The following is an 11,712-nucleotide window of genomic DNA, read 5'->3' on the forward strand; positions in this document are numbered from 1 at the left end:
CAAAGTCTTTCTTGTTTTGCAGTGTATCCCCAGTGCCTAGCACAGTAGTCAGAGTAGGTGTTTTTTTTTTTTTTTTCAGTTGAATGAGTGACATCCTGAGTTAGAGGTGGCTGTTAGAGATCAGGTTGGCGTGGTAGGGCTATACAATAGGGAGAGAGCTGAGAGACCCAGGACCAGGTCTGGGCTAGAGAGGCTTGGCTGTTATTCTGGAGGAGGCTGATGGGATATGAGTAAATGAAAGCAGCCAAGTGGAGTGTAGGAAGTAGAATTTCTCACTTTTTCCATGCCCATCAAATTCGTCTCTGGACTTTCTCAGTGCAGTGATTCTCAACAGTGGGATGGGCTTAGAGATCTGGCGTGGGTAGTTGATGAGATTCAGGATTGGCATATGCCATTGAAAGATCTGAAAACATAATAAGGAAAATGTTCATTGGCTTTGGCAACAGAGAAGCTATAGGAATCTTGCCAAAGTGAGGCTTTTGGGTTGAGAGCTGATAGGAGGCAGAAAGAGAGTATAGAGCAGATTGAGAGGATAGACAGTGCATGGTATTAAAACTTGGAAAATCTAGGTGAAGTGAATGATAGCTAGCAAAATATAAGCTCAAAATTGATTCTAAAGCAATTTGAAAAAAGAAAACAATAGTCATAACAACTAGTAACCATGGAAGGGTTTGGAAGGGTGATAGAAGATACTCTGAAGGCACCAGAAGTGGTGGTTTGTAGAAAGAATTTGAATACAATTTAAATTTTAAAAATTCCAGGCTTAGAAATGAATAAAAAGCTTATTATTGTTATTGTTGTTGTTGTTACTGTTTTGGTAATGGATTTATTCAGATAAAATTTTCAAACCATGCAGTTCACCCATGTAAGGTGTACAAGTCAGTAGTTTTTAACATGTTCACAGTTGTGCAGCTATCACCATGGTCAATTATAGAACATTTTCATCACCTCAAAAAGAAACTCACACCCTTTAGCTATCACCCCCCAACCCCCATGTTCCCCCAGCCTTAGGCAACCACTAATCTACTATCTTTTCCATATATTTGCTTGTTCTGGACATTTCATCTAAATGGAATCACACAGTATGCAGTCTTCTGTGTTCAGTTTCTTCCACTTAGCATGTGTTCGAGTTTCATCCACATTGTAGTGTGTATCAGAACTTCCTTCCTTTATACCACCTAAAAATATTCTCTTGTGTGTATATATACCACATTTAGTGTATCCATTCTTAGAATCTGTATTGTTTCCAACTCTTGGTTATTATGAATAATACTGTTATGATGCAGGTTTTTGTATGGGCATATATTTTCATTTCTCTTAGACAGGAGTGTCATGTCTGGGTCAAACAGTAACACTTTAACTTGTTGAGAAGCTGCCAGACCGTTTTCCAAAGTGGCTGTACATTTTATATCCCCATCAGCAATGTGCGAGAGTTCTGATTTATTCACATCTCACAACATTTGTAATAATCTGATTTTGATTCCAGCCATTCTAGTGGATATGAAGTAGTATCCATTTTATTTTTCATTTGCATTTCCCTGATAACTGACTAATGATGTTGAGCATCTTTTTCATGGGCTTGTTGGCCATTTGCCTGTCTTGGAGCTGAAGAAATATCTGTTCAGATACTTTATTTTTTAATTGTGTAGTCTTTTTGAGTTAAGGTTTCTTTATATATTCTAGATACAAGTCCCTTATCAGACATAATGATTTGCAAATATTTTCTCCCATTCTGTGGATTATTTTTTCATCTTCTTGTTGTGTCTTTGCACCATAAAAGTTTACTTTTGATGAAGCCCAGTTTATCTATTTTTTTCTTTTTTTCTTTGTGTTTGGGGTATCATATCTAAGAATCCATTGCCAAATAAAAGATCACAAAGATTTACCCCTATGTTTTCTTATAATGAGAGTTTTACAGTTTTAGCTCTTATAGTTTGGATCTTTGATAACATTTTAGTTAATTTTTGTATATGGTATAAAGTAAAGGTTTAACTTAATTTTGGCCTGTGATTTTCTAGGTGTAGCAACACTATTTATTGAAGAAACTATTCTTTCCCTATTGAATGATCATGCACCATTGTCAAAAGTCAGTTGACCATGGCTACGTGGGTTTATTTCTGGACTCTTTAATTCTATTTTCTATGTTTTTCCTTATGCCAGCACCACACTGTAGCTTTGTAGTAAGATTTAGGATAAGAAAGTGTGACTCCTCCAACTCTGTTCCTTTTTTTCAAGACTGTTTTGGCTATTCTGTGTTCCTTTAGCTTCCATGAGTCTTAGGACCAATGTGTCAGTTTCTTCAAAGAAGCCAGCTAGTATTCTGAAAGGACTGTTCAATTTCTATATCAGTTTGGGGAGTACTGCCATCTCAGCAATATAAAGTCTTCCAGTCCATGAATATGGGATGTCTTCCATTTATTTAGATCTTCTTTAATCTTTTTAAACAATGTTTTGTAGTTTTCATTGTGTAGGTTTTTTATAACTTTTTTGGTTGTTGTTAAATCTATTCTTAAGTATTTATTTTTGATACTATTATGAGTGGAATTATTTTCTGTAATTTTATTTCTGGATTGTTGTTTGTGTGTGTATCAAAATATAGTTGATTTTTGTATGTTGATACTGTAACCTGTAACCTCACTGAATTTGTTTACTAATTCTAAGTAGTTTTTTAGTGAATTCCTTAGAATTTTCTCCATACAAGATCAGTCATCTACAAATAGAGACAGTTTACTTCCTTTCCAGTCTGGATGCTGTTTAATCTTTTTTTGTTGTTTAATTGCCCTGGCTAGAACATCCAACACAGTTTGAAGAGCAATGTCTTCCTTTTCCTGATCTTGCACCAGTCTTTGATCAATAAGTATGATGTTAGCTGTGGATTTTTCATAGATGTCTTTTATCTGGTTGCTGAATTCCCTTCTATTCCTATCTTGTTGAATGTTTTTATCCTAGAAAGGTATTGGATTTTGTCAAATGCTTTTTCTGCATTTATTGAGATGACCATGTGGTTTTTGTTTTTTATTCTATTAGTGTGGTATACATTGATTAGGGGATATTAAACCACCCTTGCATTCCTGGGGAAAATCCTACTTGGTTACAGTATATAGTTCTTTTTCTATGCTTTTGGATTGGGTTTGTTAATATTTTATTGAGAATGTTTGCATCTGTATTCATAAGAGATACTGGTCTGTGTTGTGATGTCTTTGGTTTTGATATCAAGGTAATAATGGCCTCAGAATGAGTTGGGAAGTTTTCCCTCCTGTTTTTTGGAAGAGTTTGTGAAGAACTGGTACTCTTTTTAAGAGTTTGGTAGAATTTGCCTGTGAAGCCATCTGGACCTAGGCTTTTCTTTGTGGGTAGCTTTTTAAAGTACTAACTCTATTTCTTTACTTTTTTTTTTTTTAACATTTTTTTATTGAGTTATAGTCATTTTACAATGTTGTGTCAAAGTCCAGTGTAGAGCACAATTTTTCGGTTACACATGAACATACGTATATTCATTGTGACTTTTTTTTTTCGCTGTGAGCTACCACAAGATCTTGTACATTTCCCTGTGCTATATCAATTTCTTTACTTGTTATTTGTCTGTTTAGATTTTTCTATTTCTTCTTGAGTCAGTTTCAGTAATTTGTGTCCTTCTAGAAATATATCCATTTCATGTTATCCAATTTACTAGCATACATTTATTTCTAGTGTTCCTTTTTAATCCTTTTTATTTCTGTAATGTCAATAGTCCCCTTCTTTCATTTCTGACTCCTGTAGTTTGAGTCTTCTTTTCTTGGTCAGTTTTGCTAAAGATTTGTTAATTTTGTTCATGAAAAATAACAAACTCTTGGTTTCATTGATTTTTTTTTTCTTCTTTTGTTTTTCTGGTCTCTGCTTCATTAATTGCAACTCTGATTTTGCTTGCTTTAGATTTAGTTTGCTGTTCTTTTCTCTAGTTTCTTAAGGTGGAAGGTTAGGTCATTGGTTTATGATTTTCTATTTTAATGTAAACATTTATAGGTATAAATTTTCCTCTGAGTACTACTTTCAACGTATGCCATAATTTTGGTGTATTGTATCCTCATTTTCATTTATCCCAAGGTATTTTCTGATTCCCCTCTGATTTTTCTTAGACTCATTAGTTATTTAGTAGTTTGTCATTTAATGTTTGCATATTTGTGAATTTCCCAAGTTCCTTTCTGTTACTGATTTCTAATTTTATTCAGTGTGGTCAGAGAATATACATTCTGTTATTTCAGTCCTTTTAAATTTGCTGAGGCTCATTCTGTGGCCCTAGTATATGGTCTTTTGTGTGCCTTGTGCACTTGAGAAGAATGGATGTTCTGCTGTTGTTGGATGGAGTGTTCTATAGACAATCTTTTATGCCTGTTTGGTTTTATAGTGTAGTTCAAGCCTTTAAGTTCCTTGTTGATCTGCCAAGTTCTATACATTATTGACAGTGGGATATTGAAATCTCCAGTGATTGTTGAATTGTCTCTTTTCTCCCTTCATTCTGTCCGTTTTTTTGTTTGTTTGTTTTGGGCGGGGGGGGGGCGGTTATTAGAGATACTTACTTATTTTTAGTAGAGGTGCTGGGGATTGAACACAAGACCTTATGCATGCTAAACTTGCACTTTACCACTGAGCTATTCCCTCCCTGCTCTGTTAGTTTTTGTTTTATGTATTTTGGTGCTCTGTTGTTAGATGTATCTATATTACAATTGTTATATCTTCCTGATGGTGCTACCCTTTTATCATTGTAAAATGTCCCTTTCCATATTAGTAACGCTTTTTCTTTTACACTCTTTTGTCTTATACTAGTATAGCCAGTTTAGCTTTCTTATGGTTGATGTTTGTATATCTTTTCCCATTCTTTTCCTTTTTGTGTATTTCTATCTTTGAATCTATTGGATCTAAAGAGTGTCTCCTATGGACCAACATATAATTCAATCTTGCTTTTCTATCCAGTTGGATAATCTCTGCCTTTCAATTGGATTATTTAATCCATTCACATTTAATGTTATTATTGCTATTATTAGATTTACTTCTGTTCTATTTCCCCTTTATTGCTTTCTTTTATATTAAATGAGGTTTTTTTTGTTTTGTTTTGTTTTTTAGTGTAACATTTTAATTTCTTTAATGGTTTTTTTGCATTACATTTTTGGGAAGTATTTTCTTAGTGGTTTCTCTAGGTTTTACCTTATACATAGTAACTTTTCAAATTCTCCTTCAGATACAATAACTTCATTTCAGTGAGATTAAGTTAATCCTATGTCCCTCTCTACGTAGGAGGTTTTTGTTGTATAAAGTAGTACATCTATATGTGTTACAAACCCAGTAATGTAATATAACATACATAATTCTTACTTTATATGATTTGTCTTTTAAGGAAGGTGGCAGAAGAAAGGAGAGCACTTACGTATTTCTACCTTTTGTTATCGTAGCCTTTTTATTGCTCTTTTTTGGTTTTCTTCATTTGGACTCTTCCTTTGCATTAGTTACCACCTGTAGTCATTTCCATATTAGCCCAATACTTTTTTATTCCCCCAACCTTTGTGCTGTTATTGGCAAATATATTACATTTCTCTATGTTATAGACGACATAATACAATTTTATATATTTATATTTAGAACTATATATTTTTTTAAATATTTAAATACAGTTTTATACAACTGCTTTTTAAATCAGTTGAGAAGACAGGAAAAGAAATTTGCATTTATAGCATCTTTTGTAATTACATAATTACTTTTATTGTTCTTTCATGTGGATTTGGATTATTGTCCGGGATCACTTCCTTTTAGCTTGAAGAACTTCCTTTGATATTTTGTATAAGGTCTGCTAGCAGCAAATTCTCTCAGTTCTTTGTTGTGGAATGTCATTATTTCACTTTCACTTTTGAAAAATAGCTTTGCTGGGCGTAGGACTTTTGGTTGACAGTTTTTTTCTTTGAGCATTTTAAGTATGTTATCCCACTGCCTTCTGGCCTCGTTTCTGAAGAGAAGTCAGCTTTAATGTTGTTGGTGTTCCCTTTTAAGTGATGATTCATTTTTCTCTTGCTGCTTTCAGGATTCTTCCCTTTTCTTTGGCTCTTAGCATTTTTATTATACTGTGTCTTTTTGTGCTTATTTGGAGTTCATTGAGCTTCTTGGATGTGTAGATTAGTTTTTCATCAGATTTGGGTCTTGTACAGCCATTACTTTTTCATTTATTTTTTCCTTCTCTTTTCTTTTCTTCTGGTACTCCCATTTATGGATATGTTGGGTCATAATGGTATCCAGGGTTGTCTGAAACTATTCATTTTTCTTCATTATTTTTCACTCTGTCCTTCAGATTGTATGGTCTCTACCAATCTACAGATTTGCCAGTTCTGCTAGTTCAAATCTACTATTGTGCTCTTCTAGTGAAAGTGAATTTTACATTTCAATTAATTGTATTTTTCAGCTCCAAGATTTGTATTTGTTTATTTCTTTATAATTTCTGTCCCTTTATTGATATTTCCTATTTGATAAGACAGCGTCATCATACCTTTTACTTCTTCAAGCATGGTTCCTTTTAGTTCTTTAAACGTATTTATAATGGCTGTTTTGAAATCTTAGCAGACGTTTGGCTACTGGCACAGGCAGTTTCTGTTGCCTGCCTTTTTTCCTGTGTGTGGATCAGAGCTTCCTTTGCATGCCTCATAATTTTTTGTTGGAAACTAGATGTTTTAGGTAACATATTGTGGCAGCTATTGGTACTAGTCCTCTTCTGCTCCAGGTCTTGTTATTGTATTTGCTTATCTCTTTAATGACTAGTCAAATTAGTATAGTGAAGCTTCTTTCATCCCAACAGTGTGAAGCCTCTGATTCTGTGCCTTGGAAGAGGAAGCCATGGGCAAGTGCACAGCCACCCTGGGATGACACTGATTTCCATAGGGCTCTATTTGTTTTTTTTCCCATGCTGTACCAAGCTGGTAATCTCCACAAGTTGTTGGCTGATTGCTCTGTTGTTTTCAACAATGCCTAGAGGCATTAAATTGCTCTAATCCAATTAAATTGTTCTAATCCAATTACATTGCATTAATCCAATCAAATTTAGGCTTCTTTACAGGGATGGTTTTTTGAGGTCATTGTCTGAGGTTTATTCTGAGCCCAGGGGGGCTCTTCTTGTCTGTTTTACTGGTTTTCTCTGGTAACCTGGATAGCCTTGTATTAATTTAATTTGTGTTGCTGTCAAATCTACCAGTCTCCTTGTAATTGCTTTTCTCTATATCCTCCAATGTTTGAGAGATCCCTTAGTCTTTAACTTCCCCACACTTTGGAAAATGAACTAAGTTCCTTTGGGAAGAGATTTGGGAATTCATTGTTTTGTTTTACAACATGACTTTCCCCCTGGGCAACCTCTCTGAGCCTAGTCTTCTGAGCTGCTGGAGGTGGGGACAAGAGTGCTTCTCTCTGACTGCAGTTTTAGAAGAGGTGAGGTGTGGGAGCAGCTGTAGCCTCTGGTTGACTTGGTTTGGTTTTCCTCTCTGGGTGTGGAACTCTGCTTTATGAACAAGCCAGGGCTAGGGCAGTGTAAAACCCGGTGTTCTCAGCATGCCATGCTGAAGGTCAAGCCCCCATTCCATGAGTGGGACTAGACAGAAGATAGCCCCCACCTCTCAGCTGAACTTGCCCAGAACTTAGCCTCAGCAGCAGGTAGTTAGGGGCAGGATGAGAAATGTTGACACCCTCCCTCTCCTGGGAAGGTGTATCCCTCAACTGTGATGAGCTGGGTGGAGAGGGAGGCCTGTGTTCTTGACAGCACTGTCTAGAGTAGGTTTTCTTCACTAAGCTGTATGTTCTTTAGGATCATTTTCAGAGACTTTAAATGGCTTTTTTTTAATAGTCTTTTATCAGTTTCACCAGGGAGCCAGTTCATGGCGCTTCTCAGGCTGCCATGCCAGAAGTCTGTCCTTTAATTAATTTTTAGGAAGCCTTTTTAACCTCAGTTCCAAAGATCTGGTAAGGATAATAACCAAGTGAAACTGTAGTTTATTTTATTAAAGAATGAAAGTGCTAAGTAAAATATTTGTAAATGTGTAATACACTATAAGTAAAATTTGTTTCTGGAATACAAGGATGGCTTAGTGAGAAATTAGCAACATTATCATTATAAATTACCAGAAATGAAAACTGTTTAGATACAAATAATGAGATTATATTCTTAGGAAAGCTGAATGATTCCAGTAAATATTCTTAGAATTAACAGAATTTGGTAAGAGGGTAGGATTCAAGATGATATACCAAAAGTAGTAGTTTTTCTCCATTCTAGTAATAACCAGTTAGAAACATAAAGGGGGAAAATGTATTCACAGTAACCACAAAATGTGTGGAATAACTAGGAATGTAGTTTTAAGAAGAAAGGTATGGGATCTTAAACTTCAAGGATATGAATAAAGACTTCAGTGAATGGGGGGAAATACTGTGTTCTTAAATGGGAGATTTAATAGCAAAACAAAATAAAGACCATTTCCCCCCATATTAACATGGACTGTGCAATTCCAGTCAAAATCTGGAGAGGAGGACTGGCTGAAATTAAAGTTTTATTTGTAGGGTTAAGTCTCATAGCCAGAAAAATTATACAAAGGTCAGTGAATTCAGGGACTTGCTTTAACAGATATAAGTTATTACAGAGCCACTACAATTGAAAACAAAAGTGATATTGGTACAGTAATAAAACTGTGGAACCAGAATAGAATCTAATGAAAGATCCCAGTATATTTTGGAACTCAGTATTAAAGTCAGTACAGGTCCCTTATCTGAAATCCTAGGACCAGAAGTTTTTGAATTAATATTTGGATTTCAGAACAGCTACATGGTATGATCACTAACATCCCCATCAAGATCTGGGAAAGTGCCTTATAGTTGAGTCATCAGTAATTCTTCAAGTAACTTGCTTAAGTGGGATAAATTAAAATGGTATAAAAATATAATGTCAGCTCATACTTTGCCACCGAATGAATTTTAGGGGGTAAAGTTTTTCCTTTTGAGGAAAAAGATTTGTAGGTAAGGGATTGTAGACCTCTGTGTCAGTTCAACGATGGAAACAATGGTTTATCTTTTTCTGGAAAGGAAAGTTGGACTCCTATCTCATACCACGTATTAAATTCTCAAAATCTTAAGTGTGGGGGAAAAAAAACCCAGATAGAAGATTATTTGTTTACATTGACATTGAAGGAAGCCTTCCTAAGCAAGCTGGGAAACCCAGAAACCATAGCAGAGATGACTTCATAGAAACGCTGGGCAGGCGGCCCAATGTGCATGTCAGAGCACTTGCTGGTGGGTAGGGGAGTGCCATGGGAGGCAGCATACATTCTTTTCCCTTTCATCCTACAGTGAAAATACCCAACAGTGCTAACATCTAATGCTGATGGGAGGGAGAAGACAAGTGCACTCTTTAGTACAGGTGGAAGCAGCACAACTTGTGGCTTTTTTGCAGAGTGCTCAGGCACTATCACTTTGGGGAACCTGTTTGGTAGAATTAAAAGTACCAGCATGGAAGTATTTTAAGTTTATTCTGGTGGGATTTGGTTATCATAGCAAAAATCTGAAAACAGTGTAAATGTCCCTCAGTTTGGAGACGTTCTCGTGTGTCCATCTGTGCACCTAGAGGGAGGAGGAGGTGTTGACGAGTGAGAAAGTCACAGAGGAACTGGTCTGTAGTAGTATCCTAATTTGTGCATCTTTAACTTGTTTCATTTCGAGCATGCATGAGGTCTATTAATATTTTTCCCAAGTAGTAGAGAAAAATATGTAAAGGAAAAAAAAGGGTGAAGGGAGGGGAAAGGGAGTAGAAACAGTGAGATGACTGTATGAAACGTGATGCAAAGAGTTGGCTAGGGTTGAGTAGCGGTGCTGGTGGTGAGTTTTCCCACCCTCCCCATCAGTTTTTTTTTTTTTTTCTTGCTTATAGCTTTATACTTGCCTTACTTTTATAACAGTGAAAGTAAGAATTGCCCTTCCTTTCACTACCAAGAAAACACCTAGCATTTTGGTGTAAGTCCTCCCAGAGAAAAAGGGTTCTGGCATGCTACACACAGTGTCCCATCACACCTCTTTCTTACTATGCCAGGGGAGAGATGAGCCCTGTTTTAAGGACTGCATGGTGTTCTTCTGAACGTCTGATTTATTTAACCACTTCTCCACTGCAGAACATTTAGTTCTTCCCAATTTTCACTACTGCAACCAGTGTGCGTGCATGTTTCCAATTCTAAACTTAGGCCAGGTTCTGGGAAGGAATTACTGAGAAATGTTTACTTTTGAGACATTCTGTCAAACTGATTTTCAGAAAATGAACAGTTGAGCCTCTCACCAACAGAGCAGAAATATCTCTTTTCAACCTTTACTTTTAGGGGTATAATTCTTCATCCTGGGAATCCTATGGATTAAAAGGCTGTATATCGCTTAAATATACTGTTTGACATTCGTATTCCTGCTTTTATATCCTCCTTGTTTATCCTAAACAGTTCTTTGCATATAAGGGCTGTTGACCCCTTGTTCTAGATTGCCTGTTTGGTCTTTAGTAGGTTTCTTAATTTGTTCACTGCTTATAACGTTTATGTAAGCAAATCAGATTTCTGCAGTACAGCTGTAAAGACATATATGTCTTTAATTAGTTACATACAGTAAGTATGGTGTGGAAAGATGGAGAATTGGAGCAAAGATCAAATCAGGTCGTGGCTCCGGGCTTGTACACAAGGGTGCATGTTAAGACCTATGCAGTCTGGTTGGAGTCGTTGGCTGTGCTGAGGAGGTGGGCTCTACCAATCTGACACGGGGAGGGGGGCGCTTTTGGGTGCTCAGAGCAGCCTCTCCAGCCCTGCCTGCCTTGCCTGCAGCTCATGATGGAGCAGTCTAAGAAGTCCTCACTCATGGTGGCTCGTAGCATCCTCAACAACAAGCTCATCAGCAAGAAGCTGGAGCGCTACCTAAAGGTGAGGCTCACGCCCCTGGTACGCCGGCCTGTCCCCAGCCACGGTGCCCAGTCCTGGCCCCGCGGGTCTTCCCTTTCTTCAGTATTGAACCTTTCTCCGCAGGGTGAGAACCCTTTCACCGACAGCCCCGAGGAGGAGAAGGAACAGGAGGAAGCCGAGGGCGGTGGCCTGGATGAGGGGGCACTGGTGGAAGCCTCAGGGGTCGCGAAGGGTGCAGAGGGCGCGCCGGCGCAGCCCCCGGTGCCCCCAGAGCCAGCCCCCGGGGCCGTGTCCCCGCCCCCACCGCCGCCCCCCGAGGAGGAGGAGGAGGCCGTGCCCCTGCTGGGCGGGGCGCTGCAGCGCCAGATTCGAGGCATTCCGGGCCTCGACGTGGCTGACGACGACGACGACGAGGAGGGCGGAGGGGGCGCCCCGTGACCCGGGCCTGGGGCGGGCGGGGCCCGCGTGGCCGAGGCTGGAAGCCGAGCCTAATAAAGTTATTACCATCCCACCTCCTCTTCCTCATTTGTGCTGCTCGGTCGGCGTGGGCAGGTATTGCTGCTGGGCTGTATGTGCCTGCGGGCGGGACCCAGAAGGAGTGCGTTGCGCTTGCGTACTGGAGGCTGGGAGGAGAAGGGATACGCCTGCGTACAGTGAGGCTCTGCGGTAGGACCCAAAACTCCCAAGATGCTACAAACACCTATCCGGAACGACGGGAAGGCCAGCTGGGGTAATAGGGGCGGGCCCACAGTGAAGTTCAGCCAATGGTAGCGCACGGGAGGAGTGACGTGTGCGC

The 11,712-nt window shown here is 38.4% G+C and overlaps 1 protein-coding gene across 5 annotated transcripts in view; it reads left to right on the plus strand.

Annotated features, from left to right (window-relative positions):
• AKAP8L (A-kinase anchoring protein 8 like) overlaps window positions 1-11,427 on the plus strand; it is a 28,171-nt gene extending 16,744 nt beyond the window's left edge. For 4 of the 5 annotated variants that reach the window (XM_074350566.1, XM_074350568.1, XM_010962120.3 and 1 more), the window contains 2 exons: window positions 10,842-10,937; window positions 11,040-11,427. In XM_074350566.1, coding sequence (XP_074206667.1) covers window positions 10,842-10,937; window positions 11,040-11,354 — 411 coding nt within the window. In that variant the 3' untranslated portion in view covers window positions 11,355-11,427. Of the gene's footprint in view, window positions 1-10,841; window positions 10,938-11,039 lie in introns of those variants that run through there. The other variant, XR_012501628.1, reaches the window with a different exon arrangement.
• Window positions 11,428-11,712: the final 285 nt, after the last annotated feature.

Source organism: Camelus bactrianus, chromosome 22 (genome assembly GCF_048773025.1).
Source record: "Camelus bactrianus isolate YW-2024 breed Bactrian camel chromosome 22, ASM4877302v1, whole genome shotgun sequence".
Classification (NCBI taxonomy): Eukaryota; Metazoa; Chordata; class Mammalia; order Artiodactyla; family Camelidae; genus Camelus; species Camelus bactrianus.